The sequence below is a fragment of the Eptatretus burgeri genome, chromosome 10, assembly GCF_056783735.1.
Source record: "Eptatretus burgeri isolate ZD-2024b chromosome 10, Ebu_testis_v1, whole genome shotgun sequence".
Taxonomy (NCBI): Eukaryota; Metazoa; Chordata; class Myxini; order Myxiniformes; family Myxinidae; genus Eptatretus; species Eptatretus burgeri.
The window spans coordinates 41676142-41699673 of NC_140970.1; the positions used below are offsets into that span (position 1 = coordinate 41676142).

The window sequence follows — 23532 nt, forward strand, 5'->3', positions numbered from 1 at the left end:
GAAACGTTGGTTTCTCATGAACAATGGAAATGACCACTGGGCAGAGATGTCCATTTTATATTATTGACACATGTACCAGCAAGATGTCCGTTTTAAGCTGCAGTTCAGTTGGTGCAGCCGTATGCATGAAGCCAAGGAGAGTCCCAAGATCATCGTCTCCACTGGCTGAGAGCACAAGGCGCTGTATGATGGACAGGGCACGTGATCGACACTCAGGATAGCGGACTATGTTGTGCACACAGCGTGCACCACCAAGCTCCCTGAAGGTTGCTGTGGAGGTGAAAAAAGTTAAGGGTAGGAGGAGGAAAGAATGCAATTTTGTTTTCACACGTTTTCAAAGACATGATCTAAGTCACCCTCAAAATACTTGCATCCTTATTATGAGTTATTTTGCTGAACATCAATATCTCCTGCTGCCTGCGAAACACAAGGATGACAGTTTATAGATGAGACGAGATTCAAACTCAGTTCAGATAGCACAGAGACAAGTGAACAGAACTTTAGGCTATCCAGGCAGCCCTGAAATGTTCTTTTATGTCCTAATTACAAGATATACGTTGAATTTGCAGTACTTTTCAGCAAAAGTAAAATACCAATTCAGAATCATCGATGAGAAAGGCTCACAGCAAGTCGTGCAATATGCACATGATGTCATCATGCAAGACATGGCCTCCATCAAAATAAACGTTAACATTTTGTGAAGTTGCATTTCTCAATATTTTATTTAATAACAACAAAATACCACCCGTCGCTTCGCTGACGGGAATACAAAGAGAGGGGGTGAGGCTGGAAGAGGGGTGGGGAGCAAAAGCAAGGTACCCGGCGTTTGCGGACAACGCCGGGTCCCTCCTCCCACCCCTTCCACTCCCTCCCTCATCTCACACAACCCCCCACTCCAGACATAGACACAGACATGACACATACTTTTTTTACTATTTTTTTTTTGCACGTGAATTAACAATTCAAATAACACAGGGTAGCACACATGACTGAACATCGAACAGATCACCGAACCATATCGCTCAATCAGCACTGCCACATCGTAAAACGACATGTATGAATTCTTCTTATTATTATTCTTGCATATGGTAGCTTAGCTGCTAGGTAGCTATCATTTTGTTGGGGTATGACTATGCCGCTGATGCTATGCCCATATACCAGAGCACTGGTACTAATTTAGCCAACCTCAGAAGAATGACAGGCTGAGTAAACCCCACCTGGTCTACAAAAAGTATCCAACCTTAATTTTTCGTGCGAAAACAAATGAAGCTTGGGAGGCGTGGTTTGGTGCACGTATGTAGGCGATCCTAATCCGTATGCGTGAATATTTTCCCGCCTGCAGAAGCTGTCAGTCGCCGACAGACCGCCGGTGAGTGAGGAAGTGTAAGTGAGCGCCGTCGGATTTTCGTTTTTGACAAAATGACGGAAAAACTTGAACAACGCTACTGCATCAAATTTTGTGTAAAGCTTGGTGATTCCCAAGTAGACCGGTCAAAATAGGACATTTTAGGGTCAAGCCCACCAGAAATTGCAATAGTAATCATTCAAGTTTTTTTTCACTCCAAATATATCATAGAATGACATACTAAAAGTCACCTTAAATCGGGGCATTGGAACAGCTTCATTTTGACCTCAGTTTAAGGTAACATTGAAGAAAAAATTGACAGCCAAAATATAGGGGGAGGGTATAGTAACATAACCATATCATGACAAATTACTGGCCGATTCTCAATATTAAGATATCACTAGATTCACAATAAAATTACCTTTCAAACAACACCACAAGTAATGACGTAGACCTAAAATTAACATCATGACGGAAGAAAAACATTTCTGCCAATCACTAAAAATTATCGAATTTAGCGAAATTATCGAAATATGTTGACATTTTTAAATTCACAATTTTTTAATTTCCAAAGTAGGTCCGCAATTGGTCTGAATATCTATATACATGTTTTCTGACTGTCACAGTTTTTAAATTTTGCCAATATGTAATGTAGTTAGTGAGATATAGGCTTGTAGCATGGTATTGTGTACACCATGGTCCAAAATGAGGAGAAAGCTTAGAAATTGAACCCAGTTTTAATAAGATAAACAATCTTAATGTTATATAATGCCCAAGTGTCTGTGCTTTCAGAAAATGTATACTTTGCTATGGGTTCTATGGATATAGTTGCTTACAAAGCATGTTTTTTTATCCAAACACAGGCTATTTTTTCCATTTTTTTAGCTCATTTTTTAGAAATGGGTTACATGTATGATTGTATATGTTGTCCAAAATGGTTGAAAATGCATTTTTCGTTTGATAAATATCATTATACATAAGAATAGAACAATTCCTCGAAACAGTACATTTCTTATGACCTTCTGCATATCTTGGCACCTTCAAATGTGTAAAATCTCAGATTTTGCAGAATTTCCCCCAGTTATAGTGAAGCTTAAAAAATCTTATTCCACAAATTTGAAATACATCTGATAGAACATCTTAAATAGCAATTAACTTCTGCATGAAGTAATGATTAAAAATGGCAAGTTTCAACATGGATCATTACTACATACCAGGTTTTAGGTTCACTTCCATGATTGGGTCAAAAATGCAAGGAAGTGCGTAACAAATTGCATTTACCAAGCTGCTACAAAATTACTGGTAGCTATAAGCTTGATTTTATAACCATAGAATAAGTTTACCAAATGGCCCTATGATATAAAATCAATACCAAAGGCCAGTTTGTGTTCAGTATACAGAACATCAAAGGTCGTTAGGAAGTATGTAACATTTTAAAGAAATCTGCACTTTTAATCCTAAGATGTTAGTTTGGTTCATCACAGCATGTATTTCTATGGTTAAGTTTATGTGCATATTATATTTATGTCCTGAATGAACACTGATCAATTTGATCAATTTGTTAATTTCATATGACCTTGACCTCTTCGCTCAAGGTCAAATATCAGGTAAACAAAATATTCTCCATATAAGTGGTTTCCAATTAGTGTATAATACATATCTAAGCCGTAAGACCAATGTTAGAATGATACGAGTGGTTCTTTGATACAGATAATTGATACTCTTTGGGTCTATTTGACCTTGAACCTGTCAGAGCAATCGAAAGAGGAAGAATTAAGCTCTGCCCAAAAAGATCCTGAATCCCCATGATGTTGGCTAACAAATGATATGCAAAACTTAATCATACAATGACTTTCATTTTTTGGTCCCCCATGTCCTAAATGTGTACATAATATCTTACTACAAGCCTATAACCAATTTACTGAAGATTGAAGGAGGGTTTACATATTCCAAAATTCTTCCCTTCAAATGGCCATTTTGGCATGTCATATTACTGCAAAACCTCAACATATTTACAGAATATAAAGTTACCAACATAAATAAAATACAATGATGAATCATTATACAAATAAAACACAATTATTTTGTGACTGGAATTTCACGAATCAATATTCCTATAAAATAAATCAGACAATTAGTTGATGCTTAGAAGTTTGGAATCCTCCTGGGTGCTGATATGTTATAGTTTATCTCCATTTATTGCTATGGAATATAAAATAGCAAAAACACGAAACTTAAAAAGCTATTCTCGCCAGAAGTACTAAGCTACTAAAAGCAAATATACAACACATTTTGTAACATGTACATGTGAATCTTAACAGTCCAATTCCAGGGTAGCCATTTTCTTTTCAATACTACATGTAACTAGTAAATTAGTACTACACTATTTGTTAAAATTACATAACAATCACTATTTATAGTGCTATCAAGAGCTGACATGTATATCTAATGAAGAAAAATAAATATTTTAAACTACTTCAAGTAAGTCACTTCTTAAACAACACCTTGAAAAAAACAAAGTCACAAATTACACATTATAATACATCCTCAGCATCACTTTCTGGATCAGGCAGGATTGTGTTAGAGCAGTGTAGGCCTTTACATTCTCCACATGCTGGAGAACATTCTAGTCCAAATTTTCCACATGAGCATCTCTGTGTACTACAGTTAGTTCTGCAATTGCAGTTGAAGGCTTCCAGAAGATTGTCAGGTGCAGGCTTCAAGTTAGTGTCCACAGGCACCATCTTACCATTGATGACATAGCCATGTCAGAAGATATTTCAATTGAGCTTGTATAAAATTCCTGTGGCTGCTTCACTAATTTTACATCACTTTTAATAAGTTTGGCTGCGGTTTCTATAATTCTTAATTTCTCTTCATCATGGTCATACTTCTTGGGTTTGGAGTAGAAGTCATGGATGATCGAAGATGCTTTATGTCGAAATGTAACCACATTTTCTTTTCCACTAATCTCAGTGATGGTTATCTTGTCTCCAAAATGTTTCTCAAGTCTATGTTTCATGTAGGTAAATCCATATGGTTCAATTCCAGTCTCAACCAATATCTCTTCCATTTTGTTTATAAGATCCTGTATTGAGATTTGTTCCTCATCATTGACCTCCAAATACATGGCCACCTGATTAAAAGCATCTTCCCTTGCTGAATCAGGAGGTCTACCCTGCTTAAATCGTTTCAGTTGGATTTTATCATCTGCCATGAACTGTTGTGGTACCTGCTTCCCTGTTCGAAAATTTGTGCTGCAAAGGTTGTGGTATACTGCATCTGCAGCATGCAAATCTTGTGCAAACTCGTCTACCATTCACGATTTCTGACCACAAATCCTTGTGTTCATTGCAACACTTCTTAATTTTATGTTGAAGATCCATTGATCTGACTGGAACAAGTTTATGACTTTTTACCTTGCCATAGAATGTATCTGGATGCCCACAGAATATGCAGTTATCTTTATAAATAAATGTATTTCCTGTGGATTGGCATGTACTTGGTGTATTACTGAAAGAAACAGTCATATTCTCACTTTCTGCTGGCACGAGCGAAACACTTTGGAGAACAGAAGTCCTTTCTACACTTGACATGCACAACTTGTCCAGGAACAGCACTTATACTGCTAGACCGCAATGCATTAGCTTTTGCAATGCCTTCACATCCTTTGGTACCTAACGTTGCAGTTTTTTGTCCACTCAATAGAGGTTCCTTACAGAAGACACACTTGTCCATCTTTAATAGATTACTTCAACCTGAGAGAAACAAAAACATGATTAGAATTGTAAATAAAGATGTTCCAGACTTTTAGGTGAGTGAGAACCTTTTCAGAATTCTTACCTATCCCCTGGATATACTTTTGCCCTAGCCCCACACCCTTCTGATTCTCTCTCCCCTATGCATATTTAATTGAACAGCCCTCAGCCCCTTTCAATCATTAGTACATTTATTGTATCTTCTATGGCAACTACAATAACATAGGACAAAGTAAATAGACCATTCAGTTATCTTTACTGGGGAATTAAATCTGAAATGGTCATTCATCCAAAAATAACTATTTTGGTCAGATTCTCCAAACATGATCAACTCTAAAAACACTAATCTTAGGTCAATACCATTACGTATGGTATCGTTAGAAATGTATTTTCATTATGAATCTGTTGATACCTCTATATTAGAGATAAGTTTTGAATTGTTCACAATATTACCAGAAATCTCGACCCTACCCCAAAATTTTATTTTATGATATTTGTGGAAAAATGCTGCCGCAAACTGAGGTCAAAATGGAAATGTTCCAATGCTCCGATTTAAGGTGACTTTTAGGATGTCATTCTACAACATATTTGGAGTGGAAAAAAAATGAATGATTACTATTGCAATTTGTGGTGGGTAAATCACTATTTTGACCGGTCTTAAGTGGAAACGATCTTCAAGATTCAACAGGCCTTCGGAAACGAAGCAATGGGCACCACACAGATAAAAGAGTGGTACAACCGCTTCAAAGATGGTCGCACATCAGTGGAAAGTGAAGCACGTTCTGGTAGGCCCTCAACATCACGAAATGAGATCGTCATTGACCAAGTGAGGACCCTGCTGATGCAGGATCGTCGAATCACGATCAGAGAACTTGCAGACGAGGCGGGCATCAGCATTGAATCCGTTCATTCCATTGTGACTGAGGATTTGGGCTTAAGGAGAATCTCAGCAAAGTTCGTGCCAAAGCTGCTAACGATCGAGCAGAAGCAACTCCGTTTGGAGATCGCACAGGACATGCTGGAGACTGTGAACAGCGATCCCAACTTCTTTAACACAGTGATCACTGGCAATGAGACCACAGTGATCCATCATTTTGTCAAAAACGAAAATCCGATGGCGCTCACTTACACTTCCTCACTCATCGGCGGTCTGTCGGCGACTGACAGCTTCTGCAGGCGGGAAAATATTCACGCATACGAATTAGGATCGCTGACATACGTGCACCAAATCACGCCTCCCTAGCTTCATTTGTTTACGCACAAAAAAGTAAGGTTGGATACTTTTTGTAGACACCTCGTATATATCACAAATATCCAGACATAACAGTGGTGAACGAAAGAGCCTTTCGGTAATCTGTAATACTATATGGATTTCCCGCTCTCTTTTAAAACTCTCATAACCACCTTGCAGTCAGGAATGCTTCTGGTTCAAATGTCTGAAAATGTTCAGCAGATCCGACATGCCAAAGCCCCACCTCTTTAATCCTTTGAAATAGATGCAATCTGGGTCCATCATCTGGAGGAAATTTTTAAAACAGATGGTTCAAATCTTCGGGTTTCCTACAAGTATCACAGGTTCCAGTAAAGTGACACCCTTTCCTATGGAGGTATGAATTAAGATGATACAATAGTAGAAGAAGGGATGACGGCCTTCCTTAAATAAATAAAAACATAAATAAATACACTCAGTTATAATCGCGGTTTTCTTAAAAAAAATATTTCACATTTTACTCCAGATTTAGGGATTTAGTTATTTCATCCACGATATCTGATCCTCAAATCCGAAGGCAATCCATAATACTATGTGGATTTCTCACTCTAAAACATCCCAGAACCACCTTGCAGAGTCGGGAATGCTTCTGGTTCAAATGGCTGAAAATATTCGGCAGAACCAACACGCCAATCCTCACCTCTTTAATACTTTTACGTAATCTGAGTCAGCCATGTGGAGGGAATTTTAAAAACAGATGGTTCAAATCTTTTCCTACAAGAATCGCAGGTCCCAGTGGAGTGAAACGCTATCCTATCTTATGGAGATATGAATTAAAACAACACCGCAAAAGAAGGGATGACAACCTTTCTTAGATAGATAAATAAATACTCTTAGTTATAAGAATCACCGATTTCTCAGCCCTTTGAATCCTAATTGTCGTTTTATAAGCTGTTATTCAAACCTCCATATACCTAAGCAGCCGGATTTTTCTCCAGGGAGTCCAGAGTAGGCAAGCCGAAAGTCCAAGGAGCTCGGGGTTCAAAGGGTTAAACTTTTCAGATTTCACTCCAGATTTCGACAGTTATTTGGTCCACAACATCCAATCCTCAAATCCGAAGCCAGAGTTTGATTATATACTTTAATTTGTCCATGAGAGATAATTGTGGTTCCAAGGCAAAACATTTTTGAGCAGGCTGAACAAAATGGCAACTTAACAACCCAGCGATATGACAGAGGGCAGAACAAGATGGCACGCCACCATTTTTGTGAGGCTTACTTTGTTTTTTTTTGTGACGAGACACCCTCTAAATCATCTTCAAAGTAGGTGTGTTAAAATTTACCCAAACACCCAGTTTTCATTCATGCACTCCCTTGGAGTTACCCATGTATGGCTGCAAAGTTTTGAGCAAAAAGGTTTCATAGTTTTATGGAGGGCACACGCACACACACTGAAGTTTATTATTATAGACAATAAAGTTGTATTTCTTCGTGAGAGAGTGAGTGAAGAAGAACAAAAGGGAGAGTAAGGAAAATAGGCCAGCGGTAAACCTCGATAAAGGGCTATATTTTAGGAGTTTAATAAACCGGCTTGACACAAAGCTACAACAGGTCTCATATGAAAGATGATGATCTCAGTAACACATTTAGCCCTGTTGTCCTCATATTTTGGTGTGCGATCCATGAAATATTCACATTTGAAGGATACACCCGTATGGATATTTGGATCATTTCAGAAAAATCACATAATTTCCCATAAACTACAAGACAAAGAGCCCTCTTCCTACACGTTTGGTGTTGAAATGTGTCGATTGGACAGGAGAATAATGTAGTATCACAACCACATCATTATATGTAAATTTATATGCCTTTATTGACAAAATACGATAATTTTCTAAATTTTTAGGACCGCCATAAGGAAAATATCAGAGAAGGCGATTTTTCAAAACCGATGTTGACATTGCGATGTTCAGTAGTCATCCTTTTCAATATTACAGAAGATGTGATAAAACGTGATTACATAATTATCATCCTCACCATCGCTCTCATCCATGCACCGAGGTTGTCCTGCATGGTTGTGCAAAAATGGACACTACTGAAGGGCTAATATATCTATTTTTATTCAATTCCTTCTCTTCCAGGGTTGTAGAACGCCAATGCTAATTATATGGACACATCATAAATGCTCTACCCGTTATGCAATAATGCTTAAAAGTGGTCGTTCGATAATCATTTTACGGAATTTTCAATTTCTCTTTATTATAGGACTCCAACATGGCTGAACTCCATATCCTGGGTGGAAATGGTGGTACATTTGGTAACTTGGCGCAGTGTTACCTAAACGAGTTGCTTCATTGCATCGAAACACACCACACCCTCATCGACGTCTTCGACCAATATGATGATGTCAATTCTGTGAAGACAAACGAAAGGACGAGACGCCTTGCTGTTGCTGGTGGATCCCGAAGCTACCAAGTCATTGCTGGATGCCCAGTACCACAATGGACGAAATTCATGGCTCTATCATCAAACAAATCCACCTTGACACACTTCATCTGTAGTCACGTCACGCAACATGCACCAGCAGCAAAATAACTTTCAGATCACCAAGAAAAGCGGATCTATTTGGCTGGTGGCTTATCTGATGGTTCGCTTACAGCATGCCTTTCATCTGCAGGAATGTATCATGACAGTCAACTCGCATCAATGCAGGAAGAGGCAGATTCTCGGATATTTCTTCATGTGAAGCATGCCGATGATGAGTTCAGACGTAACAATGTGCGTGGGTCCGTTGCAATCAAATCAGCAGAAACTGATGTGCTTGTCTTAGCAGTCCACCACTTTCCACAGTTGCGGGACACTGCCGAAATATGGATAGAGAAAAGAACATCAGCAGGATGCAAGCTTATCCCAGTCCATCAGATATGTTACAGCTTGCTTCCAGAAATGTGTACCTGGCTTCCTGCGTATCATGCCCTGACAGGATGTGACTCTGTATCAGCATTCTTCGGCTATGGTAAAAAGAAAGCATGGAAAGCTATGAAGACACTGCGTCTTCAGAATAATGGTCCACACCTCGAAGTCCTCACCACTGACGATCTCCAGGAGGCAGTGGCTGCTTCAAGACATTTAGTCAGTGCCATGCATGATTTTCAAGGGAAATATATGGATGCACACACAAATTTGAATGATCTTCGGGAGAAACCCGCAGCGACCAAAGATGTCCCAGTGCAAAAGTTGCCTCCGTCTGAACCAGCTTTTCTCGAACATGTGAAGAGATCCGTTCACCAAACCCGGGTATGGATGAATGCCCACCTGGCAAATCCAGAAATTCTCACACCAGAGGGTCGTGGACAGTACAGAGGAGAAGGTGTGCTGCATCCCACATTGTTTGATGGACCCACATCAGCGGAGATGTTATATGGTCTTGTGTGTTCATACCGTGGTAGTGAACCATGTACCAACAGCTGCAGCTGCTCACAAGACAGTTTGCCTTGCACTAACGAGTGCATGTGTGCCACCAGTGACAGGCAGTGTGGCAAGAAACTGTCACATGGTGACCAAAATGACACGGACAGTGATGGTTGAACATATCGAGGACACTCGCTCAAAATACAGTATATGTTTTAGTTCATTTCTCGTAGAACAATGTGTATTGGTGTAACATATAGTTATCACATCACTTGTGCAAACTTCAGTCACTATATCGTATAATTTGCTAGTAGAAATTTGTTTCAAAATATTATCATTATATTGATAAGGTAAACTGAACACATATAAAATAAAGAAAAAAATATGACAATTGTCAGATGTTTGTTTCTGTAGTTGATGATTTTCGAAGTTCACGGTCCAGAAATTATGTCTTTTTTTCTATTAAAAGCACTCAAATGTACATATATTTAAATAGAAGTATTCCCCTGTTCATTCTGCACATTTCAATACCAATCATGTAAAAATAGGGCGCATTGCTTTGTAGTTATGGCTAATTCACTGATTTTCGGAAATGGTCAAAATTTTCTAATGGGGGTATCCTTCAAGTGTAAATATTTCATGGGCCACACACCAAAAAATGAGGACAACAGGGCAAAATGAGTTACTGAGATCCCCATCTTTCATATGGGACCTCTTGTAGCTTTGTGTCAAGCCGATTGATTAAGTACCAAAAAATCTGATCTATACCGCTGGCCAATGAGAGAGGAGAGAGAGAGAGAGAGAGAGAGAGAGAGAGAGAGAGAGAGAGAGAGAGAGAGAGAGAGAGAGAGAGAGAGAGAGAGAGAGAGAGAGAGAGAGAGAGAGAGAGAGAGAGAGAGAGAGAGAGAGAGAGAGAGAGAGAGAGAGAGAGAGAGAGAGAGAGAGAGAGAGAGAGAGAGAGAGAGAGAGAGAGAGAGAGAGAGAGAGAGAGAGAGAGAGAGAGAGAGAGAGAGAGAGAGAGAGAGACAGAGAGAGAGAGAGAGAGAGAGAGAGAGAGAGAGAGAGAGAGAGAGAGAGAGAGAGAGAGAGAGAGAGAGAGAGAGAGAGAGAGAGAGAGAGAGAGAGAGAGAGAGAGAGAGAGAGAGAGAGAGAGAGAGAGAAGACGGAGAGAGAGAGAGAAGACAGAGAGAGACAAAGTGAGACAGAGAGAGAGAGACAGACAGACAGAGACAGAGACAGAGACAGAGACAGAGACAGAGAGAGAGAGAGAGAGAGAGAGAGAGAGAGAGAGAGAGAGAGAGAGAGAGAGAGAGAGAGAGAGAGAGAGAGAGAGAGAGAGAGACAGAGGGAGAGAGAGAGAGAGAGAGAGAGAGAGACAGAGAGAGAGAGAGAGAGAGAGAGAGAGAGAGAGAGAAGACAGAGAGAGAGAAGAAAGAGAGAGACAAAGTGAGACAGAGAGAGAGACAGACAGAGACAGAGACAGAGACAGAGACAGAGAGAGAGAGACAGAGAGAGAGAGAGAGAGAGAGAGAGAGAGAGAGAGAGAGAGAGAGAGAGACACAGAGAGAGAGAGAGAGAGAGAGAGAGAGAGAGAGAGAGAGAGAGAGAGAGAGAGAGAGAGAGAGAGAGAGAGAGACAGAGAGAGACAGAGGGAGACAGAGAGAGACAGAGGGAGACAGAGGGAGACAGAGAGAGACAGAGGGACACAGAGGGAGACAGAGGGAGACAGAGAGAGACAGAGGGACACAGAGGGAGACAGAGGGAGACAGAGGGAGACAGAGAGAGAGAGAGAGAGACAGAGAGAGAGAGAGAGAGAGAGAGAGAGAGAGAGAGAGAGAGACAGAGAGAGACAGAGAGCGACAGAGAGCGACAGAGAGCGACAGAGAGCCAGACAGAGACACAGAGACACAGAGACACAGAGACAGAGAGACAGAGAGACAGAGAGACAGAGAGACAGAGAGACAGAGAGAGACAGAGAGACAGAGAGAGAGAGAGAGAGAGAGAGAGAGAGAGAGAGAGAGAGAGAGAGAGAGAGAGAGAGAGAGAGAGAGAGAGAGAGAGAGAGAGAGAGAGAGAGAATCAGAGAACATTTGACAGTGAAAAAGGTGAACACACTCAAAGACATTAAAAAAAAAACAAGGTAAGAAATTGGTGGTAAAGATAGTTGCAGCCCTTAGGAAGCTCGGTGTCCACATTTCCCATTACCATACCTTTCATATGCAGTCAGGGATGGACCCCTCCCATCAAAAGCGATCGTTTTTTCATATATATTAAGGTGTATATAACCGAAGATATGGTCTATGTGGGATGACCTAATATTCCTCAAACCACAGCTGATGTTGACTGCAGCATTCAACATGGAACTTATTTGTACCATTCAGTTTGATCCCATTGTGGATACTTGATGATGAACAAATTACCAGAATCAATTGTCCTTGGAGATGCTTCTTTTCTTCTTACCATTCATGAACCAAGAAGTGGAATGGTATCCCAAATCTAAACCATAAGAGAGCAGTGTGTGTGTGTGTGTGTGTGTGTGTGTGTGTGTGTGTGTGTGTGTGTGTGTGTGTGTGTGTGTGTGTGTGTGTGTGTGTGTGTCACCATTTTTCTCAGAGATGGCTGAAGAGATCTTTGTCAAGCTTTCAGAGGTTCATCAGTCAGTGTTTTTGGCAAAAAATAAAAATTAAAAAATCGAATTTTTTTTTCTTGAAATCGCTGTATAGTGCCGAAGCCTTTTTGATTAATGACAGATGTATTCAAGTCCACATACATTGAAATAAATACAAAACAATTCCCAGACATTTAAATACAAATAAACCTCTTCCGGAAGCGGTCAACGTTCGCGGTACATTCTTCATCTTCTTCCTGAACGGCACCATATTTATAGATCAGGGTCAAAGTTAACCTAGAAACATCAACGGCACATTCATGAACATCCATTCCATGAATAACATCCAATTCCGCTTCTAAAGTAACATTTTTACAATGCCTCTTCGTCATTAATTTACAGGGTGTTTACAAAGTCCCTTTACCCCATCCACAAAAGCTGAGGTATAAATGTAAACTATGAATACACAAAACTTTTATTGTCATAAAAACCATATTAACATAAACACGAACATAAATATATATCTACAGACAAGATAGACCAGTGAAACGGGTGGATGATGGTGGCGGGAGAGGGGTTGGAGGGGAGGGGGGTAAATGGGACTTTGTAACCACCCTGTGGAGTACAGTACATCTATCTTTGTGTGAAGTTGATTTTGCGATCTGTTGGTTTCGGGTCTCACGGTCATGGACATAATTGACAGGTGCAATTTCCACGGGGTTTCCACAAATCTCACGGGATTCTGAGTTGGACAGGCGACCACGATGGGCCATTTTTAAATTGCTATATAGTGCCTAAGCCTTTGCAGCTATCAATGTGAAAGGTAATATTAAATGATCCCCAACTCCATACCTGAGTGGGTGTAGCAAAGTGTTTTAGGCCACCACTAAAAATATACCAGGCAATGCCGAGTATCCCTGCTATTATCAGACAATCCAGAGTTCCTATTATTCTGTTTGAATTTGGCACTCGGTCTGTGTTTCCAAGACTCAAGAACATGCCTTTTGACCATGGGAAATTCTCCAAGGCAGAAAATAGGCATCAAATGTGTTGGAGAAGAAATCTTTTTTATGAGTGATTCACATCGTCGAGATGATGAAGGGAAATGTTCAACTGATGGCAAAACCGTAATTCTGATCGAAGGCCCACTTACATGTCAAACCTTGTTCAATACGTCAGAAATATTGATGTTTTTTTAATCATTATGTCATTTGTTTCATTATATGCAATGTCTGCTTTTCGTTGAATATTTGTTTTTGATTTTTTTCTTCGGCATGACGGTGATGTTGACACTTCGATTCCAAGTGCAGTTATAATATAATGTAATTAAAAGGCTGCCGCTCAATGATTTAAATCATAACCGCACTAGAAATCGAAGTGTCAACATCACCGTCATACCGAAGAAAAAAAAACAAAAACAATAAAAAAAGAACCATGGAGTCTGGAACACTAACGGGTTCTTCCTGTGTGAACCCCATTTTTATATACCAATTCCCCTAAACGCTGCCAATACGCCATTATACGGTAGCTGTAAGTTAGAAACACGTTCAGTAAGTTCAGTGGTCATCCGGAAGACATCAAATACGTCAATATGCATTGGAGATACATTACTCATAGGTTCAAAGCACGTTACTCATAGGTGAGAAATAAGTTTCGGGTATGCTAAACATTACCTCGACGTGTTTCGACTTATACGTAACTTACAAGTATCGTGTGTCGACGTGTGTCAACGATCACATAACGTGTCTACAACTTATGGCCAGCGTATGCGGAACGTGTGAGTCATATGCTGGCATACGTCGAAAAATTTTGATCATGCTTAAAATTTGTTGACGTGCTGGGCGAACTACGACGTATGCCAGCGTGCTTCAGCATGCTCTTAACGTATACAAAACTTACCCATAACGTATTCGACGTGTGCCAGCGTATTCAGCAAATTTTTCATGCGTCGGCATACGCTGGCTAAAATGTCAAGGTGACAGGGCCTTGACACTTCGATGTCTAGTGCGGTTATGATTTGAATCGTTGAGCGACAGCCTTTTAATAGGCTACGTCACGTGATCGTCAGCGATACTCTGCTGCGCGCTATGCATACGTTAGACTATCGTTGGGCATAGGTTGTGAACGCCAACAACACGCTAAGCATTCGTTGGTATGTTATATATATATATATATATATGTATATGTATATATATATATATATATATATATATATATATATATATATATATATATATATATATATATATATATATAATCGAAATGTACTGTGTACATTACTAATACGTTATGCATACATCCAACTCGTTATGAATACGCCAAAAACTTAAAGAAAAAAAAAAAACATCAATAGTTCAGCGTATGCCAGCGTTTTACATCCATTTTGATACGTTGCCATACGCTGGCTAAAACGTCAAGGTGTGACAACGGCTTTATATTAGGCTTGTACCAGTCATAACGCTTTGAATTTAGACCAAAAAGTTCAATTTTAGTCTCATCTGACCACAAAACCTTTCTCCACATGCCTGCAGTATCATGAGGATGTTTGTTTTTTTTTTTCGCAAACTCAATACGATCTTTTTGATGCAATTTTTTTTCAGTGATGGCTTCTTTCTTGACACCTGTCCAGAGGCCAGCTTTGTGAAGGGAACGGGATATTGTTGATTGAGGAACACTGGCCCCCATCTTAGGCATCGAGCCTTGCAGATATTTCAAAGTCATTGTTGGATTCACAGTGTCATCCTGTACCAGTTTCCTGCTTTCCCAGCTGCTGAGTTTGGATAGACAACCTGATCTCGGTAGAGTCTGGGTGGTATGATACATCTTCCACTTCTTCTTGATGGACTTCACTGTACTCAAAGCGATAATGAGTGGCTTTGAAATCTTCTGATGACCCTCTCCTGAACGGTGCTTCTCCAACACTTTATGTCTAACTTTTTTGGAAAGCCCCCTGGTCTTCACGTTTGCCTTGTTGGTTGACCAAGTGAGTTGCACCTTAAAACTCCTTGGATCAGTGGTGGAGCTTAATTTTTTGAAGTTAAAACACTGGTGGGGTTGACTCTGCCTGTCATTCTTCCAAGGTTGAAAAAATGAGTGCCAGCTTGCTGGTATCCTATGTCGAAGTTGCGACCAATCCAGGATTGTGCCCAAGAGCCAAGGAGACTGCTTCACCAGCACCAACGCTCTGCACAGTGTGATCCCAATGGATGGATGGATGGATGGATGAATGAATACTTATGCCACTGAAAATCATCTGATTTTCTCGAATAATCTAACGTATTCACAATTTGTCTGCATTTTTTAGTTTCATCACTGGAGTAGTTTGTGACGATTCTATATATGACATTTGATTTGAAAGCATCATGAAAGAAGCTCAGGTAGCATCAAAATGTGAAATCTTTGGAGGGGTGAATATTTTTGCAGGCCACTGTAGGTTTGTCCATTATGTCCCAACTTCTTTGCAATTCATGTTAAAGTATACAGATCTGTTTCTCCTGGATGTGATCTCTGTACAAGCATTTTTTTGCTCTTCCATGAATCTTAAGGTCAATATGAAAAGAAAAAATAATTTTAAAAATGTAATCGGTTCAAATCATTTTGCATCTTAATCTTAATCTTGGTGCAATGTGGCAAAATTGCAAAGCCATGTCGAACCTTTTCCGTTTCCCCATTTATTACACGACTTTTGCAATTACGTTGCTTACGCACCATCATAGAACCTCTCGGGGTGAGATATAATCAACGTAACTTGCATCGTTGGTAGTTTGCACACATTTGAGAAATCAACCCAAACCATTTTAGGAAGAGTAACTATTTTTAACTGAAACAGTGGCCAGATAGTGTTATAAAGATTTACAACAATTTGACAACAATCCCATTTGATAATAAGTCTCAATGCCTTCTTCTTGTTATGCTGAATATTTCATGAACTCATAATGTAAAGATTTCTAGGATGCATGAGATTACATAACTTACATTTGAATTATTTTTGACCTGTGTATGGAAATTGCATCAAACGAGTTCAAACAATGCACAAAAGGCATGGAATAACATGTTGAGAAAATAAATTAACAACCGGCATTGGTGTTGGAATCTTGCAGTAGCATGGTAAGCATGTCCATGACCTGCCAGGCCAGCTGTCGCTCCTCCTCAGGCCAGTCACCTGTGACACACATAGACATACAGCCATCGTCAGCGTTAAGCTAGCTCTACAATATTGTAGATGTCGAGGTTCAAGCCTGAAGCAGGAAAGACAGCCCAGGAACAGTGGGAATTCATAGGATCATGTCATACACACCAGGATTGGTGGAGGGTGCTTGTGTGGGGTCCTTGAGCAGTGCAGCATAGCAATGCAAGCACATGACAAGGGCTTCAAGAAGGCCAACATCACGAAAAACATCTCTGAAAGTGGGTGGGTGGTGACACACGATCCTGCGAAGGGAGCGCACTGTGTCAAGACAAAGTCTTGGATCTCGTCCAGCCTTGAGCAATATCCCCAATCCAATGAGCTCCTTGCACGGCACGTAGTTTAAGGATTCAACAGGAAACTCAACGAGGCGGAAGAAGCGCGAATGAGCTTCACGTGGCTTCAGATGCAGCTTTTCAGAAAACTGGGGCAGAGCACGCTGTGGCTCCAGGATAAAAAAGTTGGCAGGATCAGAATGGAACAAGTTGGAGGTGACGTCTAATACAGCACAGCACAAAGCACTACTGTGGGCACGAAGGAACGCTGACTGTAGTGCACCGTAAGCATGCAGGTTCCGCACCGTTGCACCTGCCACACGAGACACAAGGTAAGGTAATGCAATGTAAATACACTGTTCATTTTAATAAGCTGTTGCACAAAATCAATATTTTGGTGTCTTCATGTACATAATGTGCAACATGCCCGGCTGACCATTTTGAGTGCAATACAATACACGATACACACGTGCTTTGACATACCAGGTGTAAATATAGATTAAAAAAAAAGTAAATAGGTAAAATTGCTGTCAACTACTTTTTGCACAAGTCTTTTACAGCAGACACTTTATTATTTTGTAACGGAAATCTTTGGAGTGAATAACAATTCGATAACGGTTAATAAGATCAGGAATACAAGTAATGGGAATCCCAATCCGATAAACCATCCTCTGTTACAAAGCAATGGTTTTGCCGGAACTGTTTCTGGGCTCGGGGTCATGTTGGGAATATTGCCGTCCCTCTCCCAGCAGTAGTTTGGGTAGGAATTTGGGATTTGGCAATGGTGCCGGCGATAACTCGCTTATTCTTCGCGAAGGACATGGTGGGATCTTTAATGTCCACAAACCAATGCCGGCAGAAGGGAGGCCAAGTTTAAAGTCCAAACGAGGGATGGCACACATATTGATGAAGCACCCTGCCTGTGAAACAATGGGATGACAGTTCATAGCTTGATCGGGATTATCGGCAAGATGGCTTCGAGGCGAGTCTCCATACCTCTATGCTAGGAGTCCCCAAATTACGGCCCGTGGACTACATTGGGCCCGCCAACACATTTTGACCGGCCCGATGAATCCAGTGGACACAATCATTGAAAGCGATACTGAACTCCCACATGCTGTCAAATAGGTACAAACAACACGAAATGCTGAACAGTGATGTCAGGACACGATTGTGCCAATGGCATGTTCCTGCAAGGCCACACTCGAAGAAGGGGGAAAGAAAAATCGATTCTGAGTGCAGGGTGTTTAACCAAAAGTGGACAAATGATAATTATTATTTTTTTGTTCAATGAAAGGAAAAGGCCATTTGTCACATTTGCTCGGAGGATGTGTCTGTTTTGAATATGAGGAGAATCCGTCTTCCCTGCATGCCAGTGTACACATGGCTAAACTGATGGCGGACAGCGGTAGACTCTTTACAGATGGAGAATTTGTTAAGCGGTGCGTGAAGGCGGATGCTGAAGAGGTGTGCCCAGAGACGAAATATGCCATCAGTTCTGTAAATCTATATTCAAGTCCAATTACATGAAGAACCGAGTAAATGGGGGAATTTGAGCTCTCTGAGGAGCTTGCTGGTCTCCAAAGCCTCAAGGACACAATGACGGGGAAGCGTATTTTTGTAACACTTTGTAAAACTAGAGGGGGAGCACTCGGTAGAGTGCAAAACCTCCGCCGCCAATACTGCTAGGTCACTCAAGTGAATCTGATATCCTATTCATTCAATTTGACGTCAACAGTGCTCACAGAGTTATAGTTTGCAACTTTCCCTTTTACTTTTAACTTTTACATACTCAATTCATTCGTCAAAACTAGATTCCTTGAGACAGAAATTGATTTTATGTGGGTATATCCACCTGAAGTTCCAAAATCAGCCGCAATTATAATTTTGGCATGTTTTTTGTAGGAAATCACTTATAACATGTAGAAATGCAAAAAAAAAAAAAAAAAATCGAAATTTTGTTGAAAAAGAAGTTGCAAAATTTTCTAAGTTTTTTTTTCTTTTTTTTCTCTAACAATTTTTTATTTTTTTTTGGTTGGAAATCACTTAAAACACGTAGAAATGCAAAAACAAAAATTCAAATATTTTTTCAAAATGGCCGCCATAGCGGCCATATTGGCCTTTGGACCAAGTCCAAAATCTCATGGCATGGTCCTTGGACGATACCTAACCCCGCCACCAAGTTTCGTCGAAATCCGTCAAGGAGTTTTTCCGTAATACTGTTCACAAACAAACAAACAAACAAATAAACCAATGTCACCCGCAGGTGACCTGTATCTTGCCAAAAGGTGACCACGTGTGACTTCTTTAAGGTCACACTGAGGTGAACTGAGCTGCTATCCACCAGGAGCGACTCCTTGAGGAACATCTGCCTATGAGAGATTCCGATGAGAATCGTTCTACAGAGTAACCATGAAAAATATGCGTTTTCCTCATAACGTCACCAAATGCCGTCATAATGTCTCAAGCTTGACATATCTCGAAAGCACTCATCGAGATGTTCAATTTGAGGTATGACACAATATGGTTCCTAAAACTTGAAAATTTGACCTTGGGGTCAAATATGTTTGACCTGAGGTGCTAACCATGAAGGTCAAGGCCAATCGCCACCAAAAATTAATCAGCTGAGCGCCAGACCATGAACTATATTCCCAGGAAGTTTGAAGACGATCCGATCAAAATTACTCAAAAAATAATGGTTTCGTCGACTCCCCTGATTTGCGACAAAGTGACCTTGACCTTTGACCTTCAAAATTTTATGTGCTGAAAGGGACCTCTCTAGGCTTCTGATATGCGAAGTTACAAAAATTTCCAATGATAACTGTGCTCTGCAGAGTGATTTATACGTGATTAGAGACAAAAAAAACATATTAAGGTCAAGGCCAATCGCCACCAAAAATTAATCAGCTGAGCGCCAGACCATGAACTATATTCCCATGAAGTTTGAAGACGATCCGATCAAAATTACTCAAAAAAATAAGGGTTTCGTCGACTCCCCTGATTTGCAACAAAGTGACCTTGACCTTTGATCTTCAAAATTGTATGCGCTGAAAGGGACCTCTGTAGGCCTCTGATATGCAAAGTTACAAAAATTTCCAATTCTAACTGTGCTCTGCAGAATGATCGATACGTGATTACAGACAAACAACAACAAAAAAAATAAACAACATACAAGCTGACTAACATATCTTGCAAAAACTTCGTTTTGGCAAGATAACAAACAGACAGGGGTGAAAACAGTAACCTCCATCCATCTTCGATGGCGCAGGTTAATAACGGATGATTTGGAATAAGACTGGGCAAAGTGAACAAATGTGACAACCGATGGTGCTCCATGCCTGATGGGTAAAGCAAAGGGACTAACAGACCACATAAACAGGGAAATGGATGAACGCGGCCTCACACGTACAGCACAAATCTACTGCCTAATTCACCAGCAAGCATGATGCTGCAAAGTGGTGAAGTGAGATTCTGTCATGAAATTTTATCCAAGCAAATGGTCTTCACCACATACAGTTCCAGGAATTTCTTTCTGATCTTGACTCAGCAAATGGAGATGTACTGTCCCACATGGAAATCCAATGGCCGAGTCGGGGCAGAGTCTTGAAGCGTTTTTACGAACTGCTTCCTGAAATTAATACATTTCTCCAGACAAAGGGGAAAAAGCATCCCAGAGCTGACCAATCCAGAATGGAATGGTATGCCTTTTCAACTGATGTAACAGAATATTTGAATGGCCTTAATCTACAGCCGCAAGGAAAGGGGAAAAACTCATATTTGACATGCATTCACATGTAAAGGCATTCAAAGTGAGACACATAAAGGAGGGAAACTTAGCTCATCCTCCTTATACTCAACAGCTGTCTGCTGAAGCACTGGGAATCCCATTCCCAGTCGAAAAGTGAACTGGCACACTGGAAATGTTGCAGAGTAAGTTCCAGGAGTGATTTTGTGAACTACACGACCACGCCAAAGACATCTGCCTTTTTCAGAATTATTTTGTAGCTGACGTTAATGAAGCCCTGCCTTCTTTTCCACTTGAGTTGGCCAAATTACAAACAAGCCAGTGATGACCTGAAAGACACGTTGAAGTCAAACAATCTGATTGACTTCTATGCCGCTCTTCCGCATTTGACTTATCCAAACATGAAAAAGAATGCTCTTAAAATGTCCACCACTTTGGCAGCACCTACATATGTGAGCAAACCTTCTCACGAATGAAATTACTGAAATCTCAGATGAGATCAAGAACCATTGATGAACATTTGCATCAGTCATTGAGACTGGCTGTGTCCACCATGGAGCTTGGCATTGAATTTCTTGCCAACCAGATACAAGCCCAAAGTTCACACTCATTAAGAAGCTGATACCATGCAAAGATAAGCCAATTGTTCTTGAAATGAATTGTAATAAAACTTAAATATTTTCTCCTGTTGTAAAAAATGTTTAAGTTATGGAAACGTGTATACCGTTACATTATTTTATGCAACAGATTCAATCTGGCACATCGTAAGAGCAGGACTGAGTGATGTAGCCCTGGCAGCTGAAAGTTTGGCGACCCGTGCTCTCGGCCATTCTGTCAGGAGTAATGAGAATATAGACGAGAATGAACAAGAGGTAACATGCCAAGAAATAAACATGTACGGAAGAAGAAGCTGAATGCATGGCAGGTAAAAACCAACATGCACGAGTCAGTGTAATGTTTCGACGTGGGGAGAAATGTTAGATGTAGGTATCCAAACGGAGTCCGAACATGAGTGGATTTTCAAGTTGTCTATTTGGTTGAAGTGAATCGATTATATCAGGAACTGCGTGAAGGAATGATAGCGTAATGCACGGAGGTCCAGTATGAAAATGTCTAATGCCAAAATGTTGCAAATAAACTGACCTTTATCACGATTATTGTGAAGAACTTATATTTTCAGGTTAAAAAAAATCAACGATAACGACTGACTCCATTTAATGGATGGCAGAGAATCTTGAGTCTGAGCAACAATTTCACATGGCATTCAAAAAACTACATCCAACCCTGTCCATCTCCTTTCCAACCCTTCCCTCTGCCCAGTTTTCACTGCTATAGTTGGTGCTGATGCAGTTCACGGGGCATGGAACGTGCTCGGTCGTTTTCTATTTCCTTTCCAAAAGAAACCTGATGAACACACAATGGCCTAATATTTTTGAAAGGCACAGTGGACACTTTTGCACCCACAAGCAAGCAACAAAGTACACCAAATAACGTAACTTCCTGCCTGCAGGGTACCAAGATGTCAGATCGGTGTTTAATCAATTTCCACCGGAAAATGAACCCAGTATACACAAAGTTAACTCCTCGATGATTGAGTCATTTATAAAAGCAATGTTTGAGATGATTAAACGGTCTTGTTTGATTTCCTTCCCTCACAACAATGACAGCTGTTAATACTGATACCACTGTCAGAATAAAGTGCAAGGAAGGTGTGACATTGGAATTTCAGAACTTGCCCATGGTGAAATGGAATGGAATGCTTGGCATGCAAGCTTCACATGATTCACAATCTGTACATTTGTCTTTGCTCGACAATAAATTACTTCATGTTACCACAATGCTGAAAGTGCATGAAGCAGCTTTCTTGAACAGATAACTACAGAAAACACATCAGAAGCCCATGATGTACATATATATATATATATATATATATATATATATATATATATATATATATATATATATATATATATATATATAAAAAAAAAAATATATATATATATATATAAAATATATATATATATATATATATATATATATATATATATATATATATATATATATATATATATATATATATATGTATATTGTTACGGCTGTGGAAATTCGCATACACCATAAAGGGTCCTTAGATCAGTTATGATGCTCAGTATATGTGCAGATAGTTCCCCAACGTTGTTTAAAGGGAATTTCCGTGTTCACAGCGCTGTGATCCTTTGAGTTAGCCGTTTTTCTTTTCTCTAACATTATTTTGGACCAATCATCCTCCAACAACCAGATCGCCACCACCAACATCATTCCCAAACAACTACAACTCAAACACCACCACCTTCACCTCTTTACCTCCACAACTCCACCCAGCAAACATTGCTTCACCGCCATTCTCAAACGACGCCCGCCAGCAACCAAATCGCCACCACCAACACCCTTCCCAAACCACCACAGCAAACTCCCACCACCTTCGCCTTTCTACCAAACATCGTGCCATGGGTTGTGAATGGGATCCTTTTGAAGGAGAAATCGGATCAAGAATGATTCACGCCCACTTTTCTTCCATCCAATGGCTGAGCATCAGGTGGTGTAGCCCCGCCTCTGAACCCGCTGTGATCCACAAGTTTGCAGATGCGCTCCTCCCCCGTCCTATATAAGCGCGAGCACGGCGCAGCTAGTGGCAGTCAAGTCGGGTCTGGAGAGTGGCAGTCTGAAGTCGGTGGAGTGGCAGTCTGGAGGGGTCGGAGAACCGGACGGAGCTCGAAGAGGCAGACGGCGGCAGTGTCGGTGCGGCAGTGTCGGTGGGGCAGATTCGGGAGACTGAGCTCGAAGCAGACGGGAAAGGCAGATGGGGGCCGATCGACGGAGAGAGCTCACCGGCCACGCCAGGGGCACGAAGCCAGGCGCAGCTACGCTGACATTGCGGCTTGCCCGCCATCGCGCCACAAGGGCGCGGGTAAGACCCTTCTATCTCGTGGACCTGGCCGCTCATCCAGGTTCCAC

At 40.6% G+C, this 23532-nt stretch overlaps 1 protein-coding gene across 6 annotated transcripts in view; it reads right to left on the reverse strand.

Moving 5' to 3' along the window:
* Positions 1-23532, reverse strand: part of WDFY3 (WD repeat and FYVE domain containing 3) — a 343927-nt gene that overhangs the window by 223669 nt on the left and 96726 nt on the right. For all 6 annotated transcript variants that reach the window (XM_085897990.1, XM_085897992.1, XM_085897991.1 and 3 more), the window contains 3 exons: positions 16630-17106; positions 16408-16494; positions 77-270 (listed from right to left, as the gene is read on the reverse strand). In XM_085897990.1, the coding sequence (XP_085754116.1) occupies positions 77-270; positions 16408-16494; positions 16630-17106 (758 nt within the window). The remainder of the gene's footprint in view (positions 1-76; positions 271-16407; positions 16495-16629; positions 17107-23532) is intronic.